The sequence below is a fragment of the Grammomys surdaster genome, unplaced genomic scaffold (genome assembly GCF_004785775.1).
Source record: "Grammomys surdaster isolate TR1022 unplaced genomic scaffold, NIH_TR_1.0 64, whole genome shotgun sequence".
NCBI classification, from domain to species: Eukaryota; Metazoa; Chordata; class Mammalia; order Rodentia; family Muridae; genus Grammomys; species Grammomys surdaster.
In genome coordinates, this window is record NW_021604566.1 from 487,632 (window position 1) to 513,585 (window position 25,954).

Genomic DNA, 25,954 nt, shown 5'->3' on the forward strand with positions numbered 1-25,954 from the left:
AAAAAAAAAAAAAAAAACAAATGCGATTTTGCTAACTCAAAGTTTGTGTAACTAAATTCTGTCAGCATTGTATTGATCCAGCAATTTTTAGTTCAAAAACCTGATTAGTTTTAAAATAAATTAGATCTTACTGGTTAGGCAATGGTGGCCTGCAGGACAGCATATGATACATAGTCAGTTCTAGTACTACATAGTGAAGATGTTGTTTCAAAACAATACCTGAACATGCATTAATTACTTTTGTTGTTTTTTATTATCAGACAGACAATTTTTGAGGTTTGTTTAAAAAAAAAAGGATGTTTTGGTAATCTGTGAACTATAAAATAAATAAATAAAATAACAATAATGATAATAATAATAAAGAACATCTACTGCTGGGTGCCAGTTTGATCCCCAGAACCCACACTGGGGGCACACCAATACCATAGCATGAGTTCCACCAGATTCAGCAGTATGCCCTTTCTTTTATAGAGCAGCACATGATCACAGAAAGTGCCCCAAGCCAAGCTGGCCAGCCAGACTATCAGAGATAGCAAGCTCTGAGTTCAGTGAATGACCCTGGCTCAGGAAAGAAGTAGAGTGCAATGAAAGAACATATCCAGTATCAACCTTGGGATTCCAGAGCTCACACGCACATATGTTCACACACACAGGAAGATGCAAATTTATACCACATATACATGCCAAAAAAAAAAACCAGTTAGCTTAATACCTAACTCAGATGTGTATGTACACACATCCATGTGCATATACACATTCATATAATGCCTGAAATGCAATGTGGCCCATAGCAGGTACACCTGAAATTCTGACTATCTCAATCAATCCTGTTCTTGCCCTTCTGCCACTGAACTCCATAAGTCAGGAAAGGGAAAGGATGAGGGACTCCAAAGAGTAGAATGAAGACCACCGGGAACAGCAGCAAGGAATATAACCTCCTACAGTAGACACCTGTATGACAGAAAACATTAACTTACCATTTCCCTGACTAACCACCCCCAAATTCCACTATAAGAGTAATGTTTTTGTTTCTGAAATCCATTCCACTCTAGTTCCTCCAGGACCCTGGAACATGATTCCTAAATCAATACAAGAAAGAAAAAAGATAACAAGAGACTTAAAGGCCTTTCAGGAAGAATAAAAGGGTACAACCAAGTCTTGAGGAAGATAGGGTAATTTCTAATCAATAGCAGACATCTCATCTCTTTTTCTTTGAGATACTATATACTCACTGTACACTTAGTTGACATGGAACTTGATACACAGAACTCACAGTGATCCACCTGAATGCTGAATTTAATACTCAGCCTTGACACTTTTTTTATTATAATCGAATGATTCCTAAGAATAGGATGACATAAATACTTATCTTTACGGCCAAGCCTTTAATATTCTTTTAACAATTCTAAATATTCAAGTTGTTTTCAGGAGAGCATATGAAATTTAAAGTGTTTTATATAATCAATTCCAAAACTAAATATCCCTATAGATTATTTTTTATTAAAATTAGAACCTCTAGAACTTTGAAATCTGCTGTCTTAGTTACTCTTCTACTGTAGTGAATAAACACCAAACTTATACAAGAGAGTTCTTAATTGTGGGCTTGCTTATAGTTTCAGAGAGTTAGTCCATAACCACCACTGCAGAGTATGGAAAAATCAGGCATAGTGCTGGAATGGTAGCTGAGAACTTATATTCTGAGCCACCCATAAAAGGCAGAAAGAGACCAGGCCTGGCTTGGGCTTTGAACCCTCAAAGCCCACTCCTAGTGACACACCTCCTCCAATCAGCTCATACTTCCAAATCCTTCCTAAACAATCCACTAACTAGGATGCAACATTCAAATATATGAGCTGTGGGGGCCATTCTCAGTTAATCCACCACATATGCATTAAGAGTTAAGTAAAATAGAAATTTAACAATTTTTTTTTTTCTGGTAGTGAAAGTCCAGACTGGCCCCAAAATCTAGCCAATGATGACCTTGAATTCCTGATCCTCCCGCCTCTACTTTCCTGAGTGCTAGGAACACAGGAGTACACAAGCACATACTACGTGTAATGCTATAAACTGAACATGGGTTTCAAGCATGCTAGGTAAGCATTCTATACACTAAGCTACAATCCTGAACTCAAGAAAGCTTTTATTACACAAGAAAAAAGGAAACAATGAGGGCTGGAGAGATGGCTTAACAGTTAAGAACACTGGCTGTTTTACCAGACGACCAGGGTTTGATCTGAGCCCCAACATGACTGTAGCTGTAATTCCAGTCCAGTCCCAGGGGAGCCAGTGTCCTCTTCTGGCTTCCACTGGCATAGGATCGCATGTGGTGCACAGACATACACACAGGCAAAACACTCATACACATAAAATAATTTCTTAAAGTATACAATAATATATAAATTACTTCAAATTGAAAATGACCTATAACTTTCTTTACCAAATAAAAAGAGTAAATATCAGGCTGGAGAGATGGCTCAGTGGTTAAGAGTACAAGCTGCTCTTCCAGAGGTCCTGAGTTCAATACCCAGGAACCACATGGTGGCTCACAACCACTATAATAGGATCTGATGCCCTCTTCTAGTGTGTCTGAAGAGAGCAATGGCATACTCATATACGTAAGATGAATAAGTAAATCTTTAAATTTTTTTTTAAAAATAGTGAATATCAAAGTTCAAGTGTTATATATAAACCAAACATATATTTCTTTACATTCAAGATTTATACAATGACTCTAGGACAGCCAGAGCTACACAGAGAAAGCCTGTCTCGAAGGAAAAACAATTTTTTACGTAATAAAAATGTAATGAACTACTAATAAGAGGACAGACACATAAAGGTGGAATATAAAAACTTGAAGGTAGTATCCTCGTCAGGGTTATTATTGCTGTGATGAAACACCATGACCTAAAACAAGTTGAGGAGAAAAGGGTTTATTAGTGATGGATCACAGTCCATCACTGAAGTCAGAACAGGACTCAAAGTGGAGGCAGGAGCTGATGCAGAGGCCAAAGAGTGGTGCTGCTTACTGGCTTGCTGTTTAACGGTTTGCTCAGCCTGCCTCCTTACAGATAGTCCTCAAATACAAAAAGTCTCAATATCAAAAGGAAAAGAGATAAAGATGTTTACATCAAAATTTCTGTGCCATATTAGGCAGCGGGTAGGGGGGTGGCTAGGGGGTGGCTTCAAGAAGGGTTCTTTGGTCAAATAACTAATTTTCTCTTTTTGGCCTTATTTAGGAATTCTCATAAACCATGTCTGAAATGATGGTTGCATAGGGGAAAGAATTAAAAGAATGTGCCAGAATTGTGTTATATAACTTTTATAATTAAAACAAGATTGACTCATAGAAACTTCAGTAAGTTTACTCTGATGAATGGAATTCTGGATTTAAAATAAAGAAAAATTAAGTTTATTATTCTACACAGCCCGTAACTGCTACCAAATTGTGTCATTTGACATAGGGAAACAACAAATTTGAACAATGTCAGAGAAAAATGTGATTATAACACTATTTTATGTACAACAAAGGAATTTTTTCAAGTAATTTTGCATCTATTTTAATTTCCATACTGATTATAGAACCAAACCATCGAAAAAATGTACTTTAAACACTTTAAAACTGAATTATTTTCTAGAAACATTTCACAGCATTATTTTCCACAGAAACACTTGTAAAATGGGTTTTGCTATACAAAGTCAATACTGTGTTTATTACTAAGTATGAGTGGCATGTTGAAATTATAACATGAATTATACTGCATATTTTAACTTTTAATAATTTCAAAAAAGACATATTTACTCAAATCATATTATAAAAAAATGCTACATCAAATTAGAAGATTCATTACATTTCAAATAAAAGTCATAGCACAGATTACAAAGATAAATTGCCATAAAGGTAGGGCCATGGTGGCCACATCTTTAATCCTAGCACTCAGGAGGCAGAGGCAGGTGGACCTCTGTAAATTCAAAGCCAGCCTGATCTACAGAGGGAGTTAGTTCCAGGACAGCCAAAGCTACATAGAGAGACTTGACGGGGGCGGGGGGAGAACACATCATAACCTTGCTTCCCTGATCCTCCTGTGCCAAGTGCTAGGATTACAAAGATGCACTACACCTACACAGGGTTCAGACAGTCTTGAGAAGCTATCCCAGTGCCTCCTGGGTATTAGGTAAGCAACTATTGCCTGAGCTACCTCATCAGCCCTCGAGACATTCCACAATACAAATTTCTACTTATGGAAGTATAAAGTATAAAACATTTTTGTGAGTCAATGAAGAAAATTTAAAAAAACAAACTAACCTAATGCCCTAAGAATTCACTTGGTTTACTTTTTCTATTTCTAGAACCATAACTTGTATCACTAAATTTGAGTGCATTTTTCCTGAATATCTTTAATCATGTCATCTTGATAATCAAAAAGCCATCACCAGCTTCTCACTTTACATTCAGTTCAATCTAACTCCTTAAAAATAGCATTTAAGAGCCGGGCGGTGGTGGCATATGCCTTTAATCCCAGCACTTGGGAGGCAGAGGTAGGCGGATTTCTGAGTTCGAGGCCAGCCTTGTCTACAGAGTGAGTTCCAGGACAGCCAGGACTACACAGAGAAACCCTGTCTCAAAAAAACAAAAAAATAAAAAATAAAAAAATAGCATTTAATGTTATCCATAATTTGGTAACAATAACATCCAGTTGATACCCTCTTGATTCCTTTTGCCCACACTACTCTTCAACAAGAATTGTTGAAAAGCTGGCTGATTTAAGCACCAAGTTCAATTCTTACCCTTCAGCGAGCAGTAGAGTCCCTTGTTCAAGTCACCAAAAGCTTTCTACCTATCCTGACTGAAAAACTGCCTGGCTTAGTGTATTTGTGCTTGGACATCTTGATCCAGTTCATCTATTTCTCTATGTGTTTTCACAAGAGTTTACTGTTTCCAGTTTTTCTGAAACTCTACCTGCCTTATCCAAAAGAAAGCCTGAATTTTAAAGTCCTTCCTCATCAAAATCTCAGCAAAAATGGAAATCAAATATGTAAGACATACATTAAATACATAACATAAATTCAATATGTAAGCTTTATAAAGATTTTATTTCCATGAATACTACAATATTTACAAAAAATCATACTTAAAAAAATCTACACGTTTTATGTAAACATGATCTTTGTTATTTTCATTCTGAGTAATTTTCATTTTGTTTTATTCTAAGTTTACTATGAAGAAAGTATTTCCCAGAAAGACATTTAAAATGAATTAAGATAATCTTACTCACATGGTGAAAATATGTAATATTTTTAATAAAAATACTTGATTTCTTTTAGCAGAACAAAAAAGAGGAGAACGTGGGATAGATACAATTCCCCTGGCTTTCCTAACCCAATGATGTATAAAAGTCAGGGTTTTTTTGTCACCTGGGGATGGGACCTGAAACAGGCCAGGAAAGTGTTCTACCCTTAAGCTATATCTCCAACCAAAAAGTGGTTTTAATTAAATAAATTCTCCTAGATCTTTATTTCTATAGAATAAATAAAGAATAAAAGTTACCACTACCATTCCCTTCCCCCACCACCTCCCCCAAAACACTAAGTACTCATAACTTACTCTGCCGTAAAAAACTTTGACACCTGGAATAAATTATGGAGCCCTCCCTGGCCCTCAGTTTCATTATGTCTAAACTGAAGAGTTTTCCAAGAATCTTCAAACTCTAAGTTCTACCACCACTCTTTCAAAAGATAAGGACAATGCCAATGTCATGCATACAAGTTTTTTGTTACTGTTAGTTTAACAGAAACTTATCATCTCAGTATTCAGAAGGCTGAGGCAGGAGGAACTTATATTACAGGCTAGCCTGAGCTACATAGTGAGATCTTGTCTCCAAAAAAGAAAAAATAGTAATAGGAATGAATGTAGCTCAACAGTAAAAGTATGTGCTTATCATTCATTAGGTAGCTTCCAACACTCACTCTCTCTTTCTCTCTCTCTCTCTCTCTCTCTCTCTCTCTCTCTCTCTCTCTCTCTCAACTCTAACTTTTAGTCATAACTAAAACTGTTAAAGATTCAATTCTTTGAAGTAATATGTATGCATTTACACAATTTTGTAAATTTTGTTGTTTAACACAGGATTTCACATAGCACAGGCTGTCCTTGATATTGGTATGTAGCCAAGGCTGGCCTTCATCTTCTTCTCATCTGCCTCTACCTCCCAAGTGCTGAGGTTACAGACTTATGCAGCAGATGCAACTCTATCTGCATTATTTTTTATAATTAAAAGATCTTATATGAGGCCAACAGTTAAATGTCTCAGAAAAAAAAAAAAAATGAGGGAAGGTAACAAACCGGATTACATGTCAGCCGATCAGGAAATGATAGTATCTAAAGAGAAAATTAAATACTTAGAAAATTGTGTTTAAAAAAAAAAAATAGGGCCCGAGCATAGAGCAGGTCACAGGCAGCAGCTCTGTACCCAACCCCAGAAAACCGAGAGAAAGAGGGACTCCCAGGAGCTTGAACTCAGGCAGCATCCCAGATAAAAATGAATCACCTGTGATGTCTGCTGTTAGAAGTTCTAATCCAGATGCTGGCCTCCGAACTTATACTACTCAGACCTTTGAAGGGCCACTGACAAGAACATCAAACAGCTAGAGATTGACATCACTAATCTGAAGAAATCCCTCGTTTTGCTGTCTGAAGAGACCTCCTAAAATCACAAAGATCCTTATTGGACTTGATTTACTCTAGCACAATAGAAAAGGCTGTGTACAGCTCTTGACTGTGTACAACCCTCAAAGAAGAAGGTTGCCTTTACATAGACAAGACAGGGAGGGTTAAAGAGAGCATGAAATAGGTAGTGAAGGCCCTAAGAAAAATCAGAGAGAGAAAGAGACAGATGAATGCTGGTACAAGAATTGGTTTTCAGCCTCTCCAAGGTTGTCAACCCTATTTCCTTCCATCTTGGGACCATTATTTGGATTCTTTTTGCTTATTTCTGCTGGTCCCTGGCCCTCAAATAGGTGGACTAACTCTGTGATACAACAGATAAATAATTTGGTAGCAAAACCTATTCAGATACATTATCATAAGTTAGCTATGGAGGACCACGAGACTCAAGATGAGGTTGTTACTTTATACAGGGTGTTTCCAAAACCCATCTCCACCCAACCTAAAAGGGGGGACTTCTACCCCTAGACCAAGCAGAGAGAGGCCACCCAGAACCCCCTCTGACAGGCGATCTGAATTCTTGCTTAGGCTGCGAGGCTAAGCACTGCAAGGGAATATAAATAAAAGATAAAAATATCTATCTGGGTTCCCTGAGGGACAAGCCTGACTGCATAGGGGTTGATGTCAAAAGTATTTCCTCTCCAGGAAAAAGACATCGGGACGGGTATGGCCCTCATGCCTCACTGGACAATGACAGGGGGACCGGAGCCATTACAAGGTCCCCTTCAAATACTGGAGGTCAGGCCTCTATCCCCACCTTTATAAGTTTAGAATTGCCACAGCCCTTCTTATACTTAGAGAAGGGAGGAGATGTCAGGGGCAGCCCTGCTTACACACTGTAGGCCTAAAATCAGCCATAGGCCTAAAATCAGCAATAGGCCTGTCATACATGTATACTAACACCAAGTCTTGGGTCTCAGTGGAAAAACATTAAAACAGATGGCTATAAGCTAATGTCAACAGGCAGCTTTTGTGGAAATTTATAAGCCTGAGCAGTCACAGACCTTGTAAATAGGTAGCCTTGGCAGACAATACCAAGTTAGATAAGGACAAGCAAGTCATAGGCAGAGTCATAGTGAATTGTCCCCTGAACTTTCACCTAGCCAATACCCAGTTCTGAAGATATCTGTATTCCCCCTGAACACCCACACTCCAGTGTCATTCCCTTCCCCATATCATGCCTTTCTGTGTTTATAACCCCTGTGTGAAATAATTACGATTTGAGAAAAAAAAAAAAAAAGAACATCTCCAAGAATAAAGAATAAATTCAGAAAGAGAAGACGCACATAATCAACTTCAGGAATGAAATCGGGACTGTAGATGTGCTACTCAGCCATTAACCAAGTAACAAAAAAGAAATATAGAAAGATTTATAGTCACGAATACAATATCTTAGAGGAAACAGACCAATATCTCAAACTTCACTGACTATTTGTATCACCTATGGGTTTGACTAGATCATTCTGTTGTCTTATGTTTCTGTTTCTAATGAGACTTCAAGTGACTGTGTTCTTCTAAACAAAAAAAATAAAAATAAAAAAGGTAAAAAAAAAATAAAATAATAGGTTCAAGGCCAGTCTGGTCTACAGAGCTAGTTCAAAGACAGCCAGGGCTACACAAAGAAACCCTGTCTCAAGAAAATAAAAAAGAGCAGTTAAGAAGAAAAAGAAGAAAATCATGTCAAAAGCTTTTTTATAAGAGAGATTAACATTTTTATAGGGTGTGTGCTGAGCTTCATGATACTCCAAAATTAAAATAATTCTGAAAAAATTAAAATTATCAAATTCCAAGACTGGAAGCTTCTTAGAGACTACTGTATTCAGGCAGATCATGCCGTAAGCGAGTTGCTTTCAGCTTCTCTACTTCAATCTTTGCTCTTAGCAGCTCCTCCTCCAGCCGCTGCCTTCTTTTCAATCCATCCCTCTTCTCCTGAACATACAATCCAAAATTCTTTTGATTTTCTAAGATTATCTGATGTTCCTCTTTTAACATTTGCAGGACCTGAGGGTCACATCTTAGCAGAGACCTAAAGTGTTCTCCACTTTCCTGATGAAAAATATCATCTCTCCTCGGGATAGAAGATGGAGATGATGTCATTCTCATATCAACAGAAGAAAGAGATGGAGACATGGATCCTTCCACAACATGCATTAATTCCTGCTCTTCTCTTTGCTCTAAAGTATCATTGAGTTGAGGATTTGAAACCAGGGGAGGAGATGGCTTAATGTCCTCTTCTTGCTTCACCTCTACAGTGATAGCAGCAGGATGGTGGTCCACCATTACCTGCAGTGAACTGGTCCCAGCTTGGGCAGCCTCATCCAAGTTTGCACTACAGCACATTAAAAAAAAAAAAAAGCATTATGAACAATAAGCATAATATATTTATAGCACAATCTCATATTTACATATTTAATATTTGATATTAATATACATTTAACTATACATCTTTGAATAGAGGGTAGTGGCACATACCTGAAACCCCAGCACTTGAGTGGTAGAGACAGGACAATCTCAAGTTCCAGGACAGTCAGGGCTACATATCACACCCTATGTCAAAAGAACAACCAAACAACCACAATAAAAACACCTTTAATCCCAGCACTCAGGAGACAGAAGCAAGTGAATTTCTGAGTTCAAGGCCAACCTGCCCTAGTCTGCACAGTGAGGCAGGGCCACACAGAGAAACCCCACCTCAACCCCACCCTCCAAATAAAGCTGTGGGTTTGTGGGGGGGGGGGGGGGTTGTTTTTGTGGGGTGCTTTTTTTGGGGTTTTGTTTGTTTGTTTGTTTGTTTGTTTGTTTTGGGAGTACCCTCTCCTCTTTGTAGAGGGCCCTTTTTTGAGTGTCTGCTGTACACATGTTTCCTTACCCCCAATAAATGCCTTTCTTCAACTGCTGATTCTATTGTTGCTATCTGAGATGTTTGAGATTTTTCTGCTACCTGTTGCACCTCAAGAATTTTCCTACCACCGGGCAGTGGTGGCACACACCTTTAATCCCAGCACTTGGGAGGCAGAGCCAGGTGGATTTCTGAGTTCGAGGCCAGCCTGGTCTACACAGTGAGTTCCAGGACAGCCAGGGCTACACAGAGAAACCCTGTCTCGAAAAAACCAAAAAGAAAAAAGAAAAAAGAAAAAAGAATTTTCCTGCCTTCTAATTCTTTAGTTGGCATTGAAAATGAACCTGATCAAGACCTCTAGACAATTACACAGTTGTGAGCTGCCATATAAGTGCTAAGAGTCTCTCCCCGCCACCCGCCGTGTGTGTGTGTGTGTGTGTGTGTGTGTGTGTGTGTGTGTGTGAGTGATGTGGACACATGAGTGTGGGTCCCCACAGAGACTCACAGACATTGTCAGGTATTCTCTTCCACTGCTCTCTACGTTTTCTTTTTTGACGTAGAGTCTCTGAACCTGACACTCATCCACTGGGCTAACGTAGCTGGTCAGTGAACTTCAGGGATCCACTTGTCTCCAGTGCAGGGGAAACTGCCATTTTTAGCTTTTCCTATATGTTCTAGGGATCTGAACTCAGATCCTCATGCTTACATGGCAGGCACTTTACTAATAGAACCATCTCCCCAGACTTAAGTTTAAAAAAGCACACTTTTCTACCTTTCTTTCTTTCTGTGTATGGAGGTCAGAACACACTATACAGGAGTTGGTCCTCTCCTCCTTCCCTCCACCATGCAGATACTAGCATCAAAGGCAGGTCCAATTTGGCAGCAGACGCCTTTACCAACTGAGGCACCTCGTGAGCCCAGAAAAGCCAGTTTAATGTTCTCATTAATTGTCCCTACACTGCGGAGGTTCTTAGATGCTCTAGAAGTCATTTGATATGTTCTCTTGCTTCTGTCCTAGACTTATCTACAAATCATAAAAGTTGATGACTCTGAGGAAGATAGTAAACCACTCTCTTCAGGACCAACCACTGCTATTTCAGAACTGTAATGTTGCTACTGTTAGGAATTGTAATTATCAGATATGTGACCCCCTAATGGAGTCACGACCCACAGGGTGAGAACCTCGGATCTAAACTAAAGTCTGGAGCCAGAAAAGGTTAAAACTATAAATAAAAACTGTTTTAAATCATCTTCATAATTTTTACTGCAAAGTAGTATGTAGCATATAAATATAGGCATTATAATCCCATACAAATTAAAAATATGTTTATACCTCGATTATTCATTCCATTTTGGTGAAACATTATAAGTAATAAAATATAATACTAGAAACAATATCTTAGAAAAGATAAACAGAAATAGAAATTTCTAAAAACTAAAAATCTAAATAAATTTAGAGGATCAAAAAAGTTATAAAATATAAACTACTTTCTAGTTTTAGAGACATAAAAAATTTTAACAATCATTCTAAGTTTATAAAGTTAGAAAATACAATAGATATTTTTAAAACTATATAACATGTACAGTAAAATTTCCTAGTAAAGAATCTATATGGCCAGGCAGTGGTGGCGCACGCCTTTAATCCCAGCACTTGGGAGGCAGAGGCAGGCGGATTTCTGAGTTCAAGGCCAGCCTGGTCTACAGAGTGAGTTCCAGGACAGCCAGGGCTACACAGAGAAACCCTGTCTCGAAAAAACAAACAAACGAAAAACAGAATCTATATTTGTATAAAAATATAATCAAACATAGATTTATGAACTTCTGAGATAATTAGGATTTGATATGAGCTCAGCTAAATATATATATGAGATAAATACATAAATTTATTAAATGAATAAGCTAGCAGAATATCAATGTAGATACTAACATTAAGTGGCATATCTTTCACATTTTTCCTTTTATAAAACCTAATAAACCGTGTTATTTCAACAACAGATCAGAAATATACAAATTACCTAGCTCATTTCTACCAGAGAAATGTTGGTGTGTCAAAAACTCATGTGTGTGTGTGTGTGTGTGTGTGTGTGTGTGTGTGAGAGAGAGAGAGAGAGAGAGAGAGAGAGAGAGAGAGAGAGAGAGAAAGGTATGATCAAAATTAAACAGGTACCTACTTATGTACTCTTCTGTATTCAATGTATTTTTTAATTATGCCACTAACTAAAATCACAGTATCTATGTGTCATTTTCAAATTATAAAAATCCAAATTTAATACCCAAAAGGTATAGTTTTATACCAATAAAACAAAAGCCATTTTCTTCAGGCTATTTTTGAAAAAGGCAAAATTCAAAACAAGTAGTACAATGTCAAACACTTTTACTGTAGAGATTATCCATCCAACACAGAATCTCACTGCCATCACAGTGAAAATTTCTAACAGTGGTTGCAAGAATTAGCCCACTGCACAACCAAGCCCTGAATTCCCAGATGCAGTGATTTCTTTTTTTTACATCTATGCTATCACGAAGAAATAAGCAGTACAGGGTAAAACACTAAAAAATATTTTTTAATGTAACCAAAACAACAGACAGGCTCAGCTAAAAAGTTTTCTCCCCTAACTTAAAAAAGTTCCACAGGTAATCAGGAATTCTGCTTATGTAAAGCCTCTCCAGGAGCAACAAAGCACACTGAATCTTTGTTTGAAAGGGCTTTCAACTAACAAAGACTTTGCAGTTTGTGTAAAGTACCCTAACTGATTCAGTAGAAGAAAAGAGCTGCCATTTTTATCTTATGCCAAGATTAAATTTAAATTAGTCACAGGTAACAGCTTTTAAGATTCTTAGGCAATAATTATACTAACTCAAAATTGTTTTCAACCCCTATTCCAGGTTGCCCTTATTAAAACTGAGTTTTATATCTTACAGAGAGCAGTATGAGAAAAGTTACCCTTTCCTATGACCCAATATCAAAGTGAAACTAGACCATTAATCAATTATACTTTATTCTGTTATATAACCTGAACCTCTTAATTAGGTATTAAGCTCCTTTAGTTAATGTTTCTATCTTATCAATTTCAAATATACTAGAGAAACAAAACAGTCTTCACAAACACAATCATGTCATCAATGAGTTTAAGTTTTGATACTTTAGTGCATATTCAGGAAATATACACAAAAATAATTCATAAAAAAAAAAAAAACAAAGTTCCCATTTGCTCCCAAAACTATTAACTTCATATAAATTTTATGTAAAAAAATTTTTAAATCATTTCAATGACATGTTATCTTAAAAAAGAATAATTTATCACAGAAGCAAATAATCTAATTTTAAGGTTTACAAGTTTATGAGGTACAATCAAAGTACATAATAAATGTGTGAAAAATGTCATAATAAACCGATTATTTTGTACAACATATGCTATTAAATCTTTAAAGTTCATTTAGTGATGTCACAAGCTTCATCCCATTCATTTTTCCTTAACCTTTACCTCTAGAAACTACAAGATGAAAGAGGGAAAGTAGCTTAAATCTAACAGAAAATTCCTCAGAGTTTTACCTTTTTTTTTTTTTTTTTAAGAAAGCAAAACAAAGACACTGTTCACGTCTCCCCTTGTGGGGACGCTTGCTATGCACATGTCTAGCACAACTAAGCCCAAGAGATAGGAGGCGCCATAATTCCCACAACAAAATAAAATAAAGCTTACCTTTGTATGTGGTTCCTGTCTCTTATCAGGCAAAAGCTGGCAATCTGGGGAATCATCTCCATAACTTTCTTGGTTGGCTCGGAGATAGTGCTTTTAAACTCTGACTGGGCCTCCCTTTGCTGCAACAGCTCCTGTTTGGCATATTCTTTGAGCCTTTTGTAAAGGCTGCGTAGGCCCTGAGCTGTGCGAGGAGGGCGGTCCACTCCAGTTGCATTATAGTTAACTGCTATGACATCCCAGCATCTATTCTTCTCCACTATTACTGAATTCTTGTTAGTGTGCTCTTCGAGAATTTTCACATATGGCTTCACAAGGTTTAGCAAATCAAGCTTTTCAGATAAGGTAAAATTGGAAGACCTAGCCTTTCCTACCATTGTTCTTTTGGAATTAAGTAGGCCGTTTCTGAAACCACCATGCAGCCTTCAGCTCTGCTCAGCTCTTTTCACAAACAGAAAGATCAGGCTTAACTAGGCTAGCCTCATTTAGGCCCACGCCTACAGGGGAGGGCTTATTAAAATTCCTCCAGCTTAAGCTGACGCAGGTTCGGGAAAGCTGCTTAAGCCAAGCCTGACCTACATAAAGCTTCTCACAGAAGACAGGGAAGCACAAGCAAAACACACTGGTGTAGAAAGGGAGCAGCTCAAGATAGGATTTAATGCACAAAGGTCTAGAGATAAGCATGAAACACAGCTTAAAATTAGCTAATTTAGTGAGAATATCAAATTTCCACACATGTATGCCTGGCAGAGGGGCTGAAACAGCACTGCAGAACCACTTTAATAAAAACAAAAGAGGAACTGTTCTGTGTTATTTGTTTACAAATCTAGTAGACCGAAAAATATAAGACACCAGGGGTGAGTGTAGTGATTCCTGACAAAGCTCCAATCACTGTTTCTGAGCTGGGTGTTCTCCCTTACAAAATCTGCATACAGCTAGTCCTGCTGTCAATCAGGAATTGCATACCCTCTAGCTAGTTAGGTTACACCAGCTCAGACTGCAGTAAAGCTAAGCTTCCTCTTCAGTGCCAGCGCAGTATCCTCTGCATAATTTTGTTATTCAAGGACAAATTTTTACTGAATACTAGATATAAAAACCAGATTAAAAAATTCATTATTATTCTACCTGTACCGTTTGTAAATATACTAGCTTGCTTTATCATGAGTAAAAATTAATGGTGAGAAATGGCATGATCATGTACAAACAAAATCATATTTCTATTAAAGTAATATTTTTTGTTTATCTAAATCACACAACATGGACCATGAAAAGAAACACCTAATCTAGCTATGAGTTTTCAGTTTCATCCTAGTTTGAAGCATATAATCACCATGAAAACAAAACAAGCTTATTTTCTCTTATGTGTTTGTCCAGATAGGGGATTACTTGAAACATATGTGAAAGACTTGAGGTGCAGCAAGTGCTTAACATGTTCAAGGCCCCAGCTTAAATCTCCAGCGCCTCAAGACTAAAGAAATAGGTAAATAAAACAAAACTTGAACATATAATGATTCAGTCAAAGACTGGCAAGACAGTCCATACGGTGAAAGCACCTGCTGCCAACGCTGCTGACCTGAGTTGGATCCCTAGGAGAAAATCAACTCTCAAAGCTGCAGGCGCATGCAAGTAAGCAAATAAAGAAATGTTTAAGAAGAGCAACTCTATAGAACAATTAACCAAACCTGTACCAATGTTCCTCAGCTCAGCACAAGTCCCCAAAACTGTAAAGGTAGATCTAGATACAGCTGCTTTGTAGAAGCAGGAGTGCACGGAAGTGCTACAGATGTCTCCTGGTGCACGGGGCCTTTATGACTGCTGGACACATGCTGGACCCCTGACCTACAACCCAGCCCCTAAAGTTATTTACTTTGTTTTCATTTCTTCAATCAAGAAGCAAACTTAACTTGCTGAATTCTCACTTTGTTGAAACTGTTTGCTGTTGATTTCAGACAGTCTCCCTATATAGCTTAAATTCTCAATGTAGCCTAGGCTAGCCTCCAACTTATGATTATTCTGAGTGCTAGACAATAAATATATACAAACAAGATCAATGAGCCTAGCAAAATGCAGCAAGCAGCAAGCTCTAAATGTATTATCTGTCAAAAAAGTAGAAAAAAAGAAAAGGAATAAAAGCTGGGTATAGTGCTTACCTGCCCAGGGAAGAAAACAGCACAAGTTCAAAGACAGACTGGGCTATATATAACAAGTCCTTGAGTCAAGAGACAACATGAGCTGATGAAATAGTTCAAGCAATAAAGTACCTGTCTGTCATTCAAGCATGAAATCCAGAGTTCAGTTCCCCACCACCCGTATATGTACGCTTTTAATCCTAGCAGAGACGGGCAGATCTCTGTGAGTTTGAGGCCAGCCTAGTCTACAGAGCTAGTTGCAGGAGAGCCAAGGCTACACGAAGAAACTCTGTCTTTAAAAACAAAACAAAACAAAAAACTGGATAGGCATAGCAACCTACCTGTAATCCCTGAATTTAGGAAGCAAAAACAGGATTCCCAGAGTAAACTGGCTAGCTAAATTAGCCCAATCTGAGAACTTGCCTCTGTAAATAAAGTAGAGATCAATAGTGGAAGAAGACAGGACACCAACTCTAGCCTCCTCACACATGTAGCCACCCGAACAAGTTCCCACAGACATGCAGATATGAATGCACATATACACATAACATACACATGCAAAAAAAGAAAAGGAAAGGAGATTTCTAAATATTAACTCAGTATACTTAAAAAACCACATTAGACAAAAATACATACTCTGTAATTCCTATTGTGCTGATATTTGGGATCCAACACAGATATTTCTAAGCACAGTACTCCATCTCTAAGTTCTGTGAAATAAAAGGCAATCTCAGAACAGAACTCTTTCTCTCATCCCTAAGGACAAGGAGGCATTCCTCTGGCATATCTGCTACATATGCACTACATATGCACTATACTTTCTATATCTCCCGTTTTCTCACATTAGGAACATAATTTTGTGCAGCTTGGAATAAAGTAGAGTCTGCAATTCAGGAGCCAACCAGAGGCAGCTCAGAAGTGAGCTAACCTCAAAGCAGGCGTTGATATGCTAATTAGCTAGATACAGGATGGCACTGATAGGCTAATGAACCAGCCCTTACCTTAGCTGTGAACCCTGATTACATAAAACTAATGCCAGATTTGGAGGCTATCCTAGGAAGCACTGCTGTGCTCCTACTGTGCTCCTGAGACATGGCATCTCAGCCCTCTGTGCTAGTTTATTCATCTGCAAGAGGACTTTGAAACTGGCCACTGTGCAACTGACTTCAGGAAGCTGAGGCAGGAGGATTACAACAAATCCAAGGCCAGACTGTGCTATAAGATGGTGACAGAAAAAAAAAGGGTTGAGATCAGGCTAGTGCCTGTTCTAAGTTACTGTATATTGTGTAAAAGTAGTCTTTCAGGGGCTGGAGAGATGGCTCAGTGGTTAACAGCACTGACTGCTCTTCCAGAGGTCCTGAGTTCAAATCCCAGCAACCACATGGTGGCTCACAACCATCCGTAATGAGATTGGATGCCCTCTTCTGGTGTGTCTGAAGACAGCTACAGTGTACTCATAAATAAAATAAATAAATAAATCTTAAAAAAAAAAAAAAAGTAGTCTTTCAGGCTATACCTTCTGCAAGCCTCCATGTTACAAGCAGCTTTTGACTCAATCATGAAAGTGGAAAAACTGCATTCCTGAGAGCTCTGTGGTCAAGCTCCACAAAAGTAAATAAATAAAAAGATTCATACGAATGACAAGAGAAGACAGTATAAAACAGAGCTGTGTCAGGTTCAGTGGCACATACTACAGCCCTAGCAGAGACAGAGCTGGATCAAAACTTTAAGGCCAGCTCAGGCTACACAATGAGATCGTTTCTCAAATTTTTAAAAAGAAATATTGAAGCTGGAAGAAATGGTACACATCTGTAATTCGAGCCCCTTGGGAGGCTGAAACAGGGGGATCACAAGTCTGAGACCTCATGCAAAAATAAATAAATTTAAAAGGAGAGGTTAAATCTCTTTCTGTAGGAGGTATGTAAGTCTTTGTGCTCACAGATGAGCAAGCACTAGAGGATTAAACACATGGAGTTGTCTTTGGTCCCGAGAAGGCTGGGACCAAAGGTGGTTAATAGCCTGGTGACCTTTGTGCTGAAACCACACCAGACTGCCCCAGTCCCTTATCTGGCGTTTGTTTGTCTCAGTCAATCTATAAGACTATCTTCCCCCAGACTCTTATCTTCAGGCTGTTTTCTCAGTTAATATAGAACCTATCTTTATAGAAGATGTCGTTTGTACCTTACTTGGAAAGAGTTTCCTTGGAGCTGTGTCTTAAGCTTTGCTGTGCACGTGGGATTGAGCTCATTATCACCAGGAATACTTTTTTCCAAGTTGTGCTGTGCATATATATACCTAAAATAAACTTGAAATTTAACCAACACTGGCTACTAAGGCATTGAACCGAATTGCTTTTGCCTTATCTTCTGCAGATAAACACTCTGATGCCTTGGTGGTCAGAGAGATCTTTGAATATTATAATTTCATTTTTCCCACACTGGTCCTCACAAAAGCAGATTCAAATAAGTAAATAAGTCTAAACCAATTGCTAGGGAAGGAAAAGTTTTTGGAAAGACCACTTGGAGAATATGTTTTACAAGTTTTATTAACAAGGATTCAGAAACTACGAGAAACAGCAAAACGGGAAAAATGAACTCCACTTAGAAAAATGCATGTCACAAATGTCCCTCAAATTTTAAATGTCCCCTCATCCATGCAACTGATGGGAAAAGAATTTCTGCTCTAATTTAAGACACATGACACTTGGCACTATACAAGAGAGATGGACCATAGTTCACTAGTCACACACACTCACAGGCCTTGAGAAGGAGACTGTCCTCACAAAGGCCACAAAGGAATTCAGTAAGCAACCAGTACAAATCAGCCTCACAGGCTTAAGAGAACTAGAGTGGCTCCTCTAACACTGTAGCTGGCAAGGAAGTGGAACCTGCTCCTTAGGAATAAGCAGAAACCATGCATGAGGCCTTCAGAGAGAAGCTGTTTCAGCTGGGAAACCACACCACCAGAGAGGTGTGGGCAGAGTGGGAGAAGCAGTACGAGGTTTTACAGCTATTGAGGCAGCATGTACTATTAAGAGTTCAAAATAACCCACACTAGGGGTGTTACTCAGTAGTAGAACAAGTGTCTGAAATTCAGGCAGCCCTGGAGTTTGAACCCAGCCCAACTAAATAAATAAAAAAAAAAATTAAATTTTGAAAAGAACAAAACAGAAACAGACATTTTTCAAAAAAAAAAAAAAAAACGAAAAGAGAAAATATCAAAGAGGTTCATGAACATTTGCCCAACATCATTAATCATTAGAGAAATGCAAATAAAAACCACTGATGTTAGACATGGTGGTACAGCGTATAATTCTAGTACTTGAGAGGCAGAGACAAGAAGACCAGGTACATGGTGAGTTTGAGGCCAATCTGACCTATATGAGAATGTGACACTGTCTCAAAACACAAATTAATTATGTAGGCTGAATTAATGTAAAGAATTAATTTACAATATGAGAACTAGTTAATAAAACTACTGTATTAGAGATATTTGTTGAATAAGTAGATTTTAGTTGCTTTTGGCATAAGAATTAACTGAGATGGTAACTATGTCAATTTGCTTCACTACAGTAACCATTTTACTATCTGTAAGTATCCTATGACATCACATGGCAAGGTTCAGATACACGCAATTAAGTTTTTAAAAATTTTTTATTCTATTTTATTTTGTTTAATTGTATATAGCTACACACCCGAGAAAGTGGAGGTCAGAGGACAACTTTCAAGAATCAATTCTCTCCTTCCACCACATGGTTCCAGGGATCAAACAGCTTATCCAGCCCACTGAGTCATCTTACTGGCCCTAAAGTTTCTTTTAAAATAATTTTTAGATTGTGCCTTGAGTGGAGAGGTCACCCCAGTAGTGAAATGCTTTCTTAGCATATACAAAGACCTGGGGATTTCTCCAAGCTCTTGGATGCAGGGGAAGGGTAGTCACACATGTGAATTAGGAACTACTGATTAATATGAATGTCATCTGACTGCTGCCTTTCTCCATGAAAGCCTCACCATCTAAAAGGTGGTAATGTTCTATACCTAACAGAAAATGTGGTACTCTAGTCTCTTGAAGAGTTTGGGTATTCCTAACTAGTAGGTTCAAGCATATACAAACTTCAAAATGAGCTGGAAGGGTAAACAGGAGAGGTCAATATCTGAATGATCACAGAACTTTTCTCAACCAGACTGATCCCAGAACAAAGTATATTTAATAAATATAACAAATATATTTAATAAATATATTTGCTTACATCCACAGCAAAAATTCCAGCAGTCCCTACACATAGATTGTTTTATAAGCATCTTTATCCAGAGAACTAAAAGCAAATTAGTTAGGGAAGAATTATCTTCAATGACATCTTTACAATAGATATATTCCATTTCTCCTCTCACTAGAAAATAACTCTACATACTTCCAAAATCATGAAAACTATTTATTTGCCAACCTAAATCTTCGTAAAGGGCCTTAAACACAAAGAATAACCTTCTTAGTTCTTAATTTTCTATGAGAAATGAATCATGAAGTAACATCAGAAAATTCTAAGTTAGAAAACAGTCTACGTGTACTTGACCTATACTATTTATCTGAGTGGATAGCACAGTGGGGAAATCATGAATACCTGAGACAGGCTCTCCGGAAGATGTAAAAGTTCAGCCCTGCAGCAGGAGGTGGAGAATCAGAGACAAGTGGATCCCAGGGACTCACTAGCCAAAATGTTGGCTCCAAGTTCAGTGAAAAAAAGAAAAACTTTTCTCAAAAAATAAGGTGGAGGACCTGAGGAGATGGCTCAGCAGTTAAGAGCACTGGCTACTCTTTTAGAAGACCTATGTTCAATTCCTAGCACCCATGTGATGGCTAACAGCTGACTGCAACCCCAGTTCAAGCGGATCTGATGTCCTCTCTTGCCTCTGTGGACACTGAACATAAGTGATTTACAGATATACATGGAGACAAAACACACACACACAAACACACACACACACTGACACGAATAAATTTTAAAAACCAAAAGATAAAAATATGGCAGAAAAACTGGACATGATTGTGATCCCAGTACTCAGGAGGCAAAGACAGGACAATCTCTTCAAGTTCAAAGCCAATCTTGTCTACTCAGCAAGTTTCAGGCCAGCCAAGACTACAAAATGAGACCCTTTCTCAAAAACAAAACAAAATTTAAAAAGAAAGAAAGAAGACCTAACAAGACATAGCACATAATCCTGGACTGACAAGGAAAGGGCTATTACCATTAACAATGTCTTGATCCATTCAAGCTGTCATAACAAAATACCACAAACTGGATAGTTTATGAACAACACAATTTTATTTCCTCCTATCCTGGAGACTAGAGACTCCAAAATCAAGGCAATGGAATATTAAGTATCTAGAAAAGGCTGTATACATGGTACAGTGTCCTGTGTCTTCTTCAAATGGTGGAAGAGGCAAGGGCACTTTAGAAAGCCTATTTTAAATTGTTTTTAGATTTACTTTATTTTTATTTCATGTGTATGAGTATTTGTCTACACCATGTGCATGCCCAGTGCCTGCAAAGGACAGAAGAGAACATCAAATCCCCTGGACTTAAGAGTTACCAATAGATTTGAGACATCATGTGGGTGTTAGGAATAGAACCCAGGTCCTCCAGCGGAGCAGCTAGTATTTACAACCTCAGAGCCTTATCTCTAAACCCAGAACCTATTATTAAAAGGTATAACCACAGTCAGGAGGCTCTACAGTTTGTTTACAAAACACACACTGAAGAGTTGAGGGTGACTAGGACACAATGTCAGCAGCTTATTCTCAATAAGTTCAGAAAAAGTACACATCCATACAACTCACACAAAAAGTATATTTCATGAATATTTATTTTAGTCTTGAATATTTAGGGGGGTGGGGATCTTGCTATATGGCTCAGGCTAACCCAAAACTTTCTTCAACCTCCCAAATACTGGTATTACAAGAGTGTATCACACCATGTCTGATTCAAATAACTGGAAAATATAGTGATAAATTTAAATTTAAAAATACAACAAAGGGGCTGGTGAGGTGGCTCAGTGGTTAAGAGCACTGATTGCTCTTCTGGAGGTCATGAGTTCAAATCCCAGAAACCACATGGTGGCTCACAACCATCCATAATGAGATCTGGTGCCCTCTTATGAGGTGTCTGAAGACAGCTACAGTGTACTTACTTAAAATAAACAAAGTAAACCGCGGGCAGAGGTGGCACATGCCTATAATCCCAACACTTGGGAGGCAGAGACAGGCGGATTTCTGAGTTCGAGGCCAGCCTGGTCTACAGAGTGAGTTCTAGGCAGCCCGGGCTATAAAGACAAACTCTGTCTCAAAAAAATAAAATAAACAAACAAACCAAAAAAAAAAAGGAATACACAAGAGAAACCTAACTTGAAACAATAAAAGTACTTTAAAAAAATAAAAATGAAAACACAATAAAAATCACATTCTTAACTATTAAACTATCAAATATCAAAAAGCATAAGTATATACTTCCATACAGTTGAACATCACCAGGCTGTGGCGGCACACACCTTTAATCCCAGACAGAGGCAGGCAGATCTCTTGAATTCGAGGCCAACCTGTTCTATAGACTGAGTTTCAGGAAGGCCAGGGATACACAGAGACACTCTGCCTTGGGAGGGGAGGGGGGGGATCATATACTGTTCAACATCAAAAAGCAGTACATACATTGCCCAAGCATTGCTAATGAGAGCATAGACAGGACTAACCTCTGCAAAGGTCAGCTGACCATTACCTACCAGAATGATAAGTGCACATTCCTTGTGACCAGCATCCTACTCCAAGGTATTACACAAGCATATATGCGTGCGTGCGTGCGTGTGTGTGTGTGTGTGTGTGTGTGTGTGTGTACTCATTTTAGATTTGTGCATAATACCAAAAGATCCCATATAACCTAAAAATTCACTAATAAGATATGGACATGTTCATACAGTGGAATCAGCTTTTAAAAAGTGAATTAGCTAGACATGCTGGCATGCATCTACAATTCCAGCTGAGGCTGAGGCAGAAGGATCATGACTTTGAGACCAGCCTAGGCTACACAGCAAAGGCAAGGCTATCCTTTGCTATGGAGCAAAAATGTAAGGGCTGGGGAGACAATGATGGATGCTCTCCTGCTATTCTGGGTTCAGCCAGCACCACTACAATTTATTTTAGGCTTTTAATTTTTTTGTTTTGTTTATTTTTTTGAGATAGGGTCTCTCCTGGCTGTCCTGGAACTCATTATGTAGGCCAGGATGGCCTCAAACTCACAGAGATCCACCTGCCTCTGCTCCTGAGTGCTGGGATTAAAGGAGTACACCACCATGCCTAGCTCCTTAGGCTATCTTTAACCCCATCTGTGTAGGACCTAACATCTTGAGACTAACAGATTAAAACTTTTGGTATGTATTAACTTCATAAAAGCCTAGTTTTCACTTACCAAAAGGCTAAGAATCATCAGACAGCATCTGAGGCCTATAACTGAGATCTCTCCACCCTGCTGTAACTACCTACTGAATGCTTCCAATGTATTTTTTTTCCAATGTATTTTTAAAGTGATTTTTTAAAGTGTTTTTTGACTTATGACTTTCTTTGTTCTGTTACTATAAAAACTTCCTGAAACTGGTTCCTTTGTGGAACATGGAATATGGGGTAACACAAATCTATATTTGCAAGCCATGGTCAGTCATATTTGGCTCCAGCATAAACTATCTGTTATTTCCTTTGAGGTGACAATTATATTTCTATAGCAACACTATTATAGTAAAAATGATGTAAAAAAAAATGCAGAGTGGTCAAAATGCCACAGCGGGTAAAGGTGTTTGCTGCCCCACTGATATCTTGAGTTTTATCCCCTGACCTGCACACACAAACATAAATAAACAAATAAATATGCAGCAAATTAAATGTTTAAAATGCAGTGCAACTAGTTAACTGCTACTTCCAGAAAACACAGACAGACAATTTTTAATATCTGTGCTGGCTAGTTTTGTCAGTGTGACACCAGCTAGCGCAGTGGTTCTCAACCTTCCTAAAGCTGGAACCCTTTAGTACAGCTCCTCATGTTGTGGGACCTCCAACCACAACATTGTTTTCAATGCTACTTCATAACTGTAATATTGCTACCATTATGAATAATAACATAAGCATCTGTTTTCCAATGGTCTTAGGTGACCTGCAACCCACAGGTTGAGAACTGTTGAGCTACAGTCATCTGAGGAAACCACAACTGAGAAACTGCCCCATAAGATCCAGCTACAGGTACATTTTCGTGATGTATGAACATTTGGTATGGAACATTTTCTTGACTGATGACTGTGTGGAAGGACCTGGCCCACTGTGGGTAGTCCTGGATTCTATAAGAGAGCAGGCTGAACAAGCCATAGAGCGCAAGTCAGTAAGCAGCACCCCTCCATGGCCTCTGCATCAGCTCCTGCCTCCATGTTCCTCCCTTGAGTTCCTACCCTGTCCTCCCTCAGTAGTGAAATTTGACCTGAGAGTTGTAAGATGAAATAAACACGTTCCTCCCCTAGTTGCTTTTGGTCACTGTGTTTTACCACAGCACTAGAAAAGCAACTAAGACAATAGCAAGAGAGGTTATCTCTAGGGAAAAGAACTACACTCTAAACATAAGGAAAGACTTTAACTATACCACGTTCATGCATTATCTATCTTAGAAATCCATGAGTGTTTATTGTATTTTTCTCTTCAAGATCTTTTCATTATTATCATTTATGTGTGAGCACACATGCCACGGTGCATGCACAGAGGTCAAAGGATATCTCTGTGGAGTTGGTTGTCTCCTTCCAAATTTATGTGGGTTTTGAGAATTGATCTCAGGAGGCAGGCTTGCATGTCAAGCACCTTTACTGCCTAAGCCATCTCACCAGCCCCATTTTCTCTCTAAATGTCATATTCAGAATAGGCAAATCCTATTTGAGACAAAAAGCAGATAAAATATTGTGAAACCACACAAAAATGATGGTTGTACAACACTGCTATTTGTCAATGCTGGTCATTAATTGTACACTTTAAAATGGTTAAAATGGTGACTTTTGTTATCTCTATAATAAAAAATTATTAATTAAATATCTAAAGCAATAAAAATCACATTAATTTGATAATGATCTCTTGCTGTACCTAAAGTGCTAACCACAATAATATGTAATACTAACAGATCAGGCCCAGACTCTTCCATGCTCAGCAAGCCTTCTCTCCAATGCGGAGTGTGGCAGCTCAACACCTGCCTGCTCTTGTGAATGGGACTTTCCTTTTGTAAGACTGAGCTGCTGACTATTGTCTGTAAAAGGAGCCATCCAAAAGACTTAGCAGCCAGGCGGTGGTGGCGCATGCCTTTAATCCCAGCACTTGGGAGGCAGAGGCAGGCGGATTTCTGAGTTCGAGGCCAGCCTGGTCTACAGAGTGAGTTCCAGGACAGCCAGGGCTACACAGAGAAACCCTGTCTCAAAGAAAAAAAAAAAAAAAAAAGACTTAGCAATAAGAGTATACATTTATTAAGATCATTTAAAACTTAAATACAAATTCTAATATCTCTGAGAGTTCATAAATCTGTAGAACATGTCTAACAATTTCTAGGGATCCAAGACTCATTTGAAAACCACATATGTAATTTCTCCACCGGAAAGACTTTATCACAATTTGCTCTATGTTCAATCCTTCACACTTGGGAAGAAGAGGGTTGAGAAGGATTAGACAACAGACAGAAGTATTAATTCCCACTAATCTAGTGGTACTTGTTAGGATCAAGTACCTCACAAACTACGAGGAAAGGGCTGCATGGCTCATGGTTCAGAGGGTAGGTTTCCTCATGAGGAGGAAGGTGTGATGGCAGTCTGCTCCTTGCTCATGCCACACAGCAAAGAAGAGAAAATACTGGCTTTCAGCTGGCTCTCTCCTCCTCCATTTTTATGTAGTGCAGGCCCCAGCCCACAAGACTGTGCTGTTCACACTCAGGCTGGCTATTCCTTCCTTACTGAAAGCTGGAAACTCACTCACAGACATACTCAGATGAGTATCTACTAGGTAACTCTAAATCCAGTCAAGTTGACAATGAAAATCAGCCATAACAAGTGGAGGACAGCAGTTCATAGCACTTTATTATACAAGAAGGCTGGGGGAAAGTAGTGACAAGGAGCTTCAGTGCTAAGTATCCTGATCTGATTAATACATACAGCATATATGCACTGGAAAATCACACTGTACCTTATAAATATGTATAATTATGCACTGACGAAACAAAAAAATGCCAGGGTTGGTTTGATAGCTCAGCTAAAAACTACTAGTCTTATAGTCACCAACCTGAGTTCAACATCTAAAATCCAGGTAGAAAAAGCCAGGCATGGTGGGATGTGTTTGCAATCCTAGTGCTAGAGAGGTTAGAGAGGTGGAGACAGGCAAAATCTCGGGGCTTGCTGGGCAGCTAACCTAGCCCTCTGGCAATCACTACATCAGTGAGACTCTGTCTTTAAAAAAAAAAAGCAAAGCAGAGAAAGAGAGAGAGAGAGAGAGAGAGAGAGAGAGAGAGAGAGAGAGAGAG

At 38.5% G+C, this 25,954-nt stretch overlaps 2 protein-coding genes across 2 annotated transcripts in view; both read right to left on the bottom strand.

The window, feature by feature from the left end:
• The window catches only part of Rad54b (RAD54 homolog B), a 60,432-nt gene that overhangs the window by 26,219 nt on the left and 8,259 nt on the right, over window positions 1–25,954 (bottom strand). The gene's annotated exons all lie outside the window — the stretch shown is intronic.
• Fsbp (fibrinogen silencer binding protein) lies at window positions 8,448–13,632 on the bottom strand. Its single transcript, XM_028770001.1, has 2 exons — window positions 13,259–13,632; window positions 8,448–9,047 (listed from the first exon to the last, which is right to left on the bottom strand). Exons 1-2 carry the CDS (start codon window positions 13,630–13,632, stop codon window positions 8,522–8,524), a joined length of 900 nt encoding a protein of 299 aa, XP_028625834.1. The 3' UTR covers window positions 8,448–8,521.

What these genes read in the sequence shown, in the direction of transcription:
- Fsbp (XM_028770001.1), bottom strand. Translation starts at nt 13,632, where the DNA reads ATGGTAGGAAAGGCTAGGTCTTCCAATTTTACCTTATCTGAAAAGCTT. An exon ending in GACAGGAACCACATACAAAG is followed by an intron (nt 9,048 to 13,258) that starts GTAAGCTTTATT and finishes AATGTGCTGTAG; the next exon opens with TGCAAACTTGGATGAGGCTG.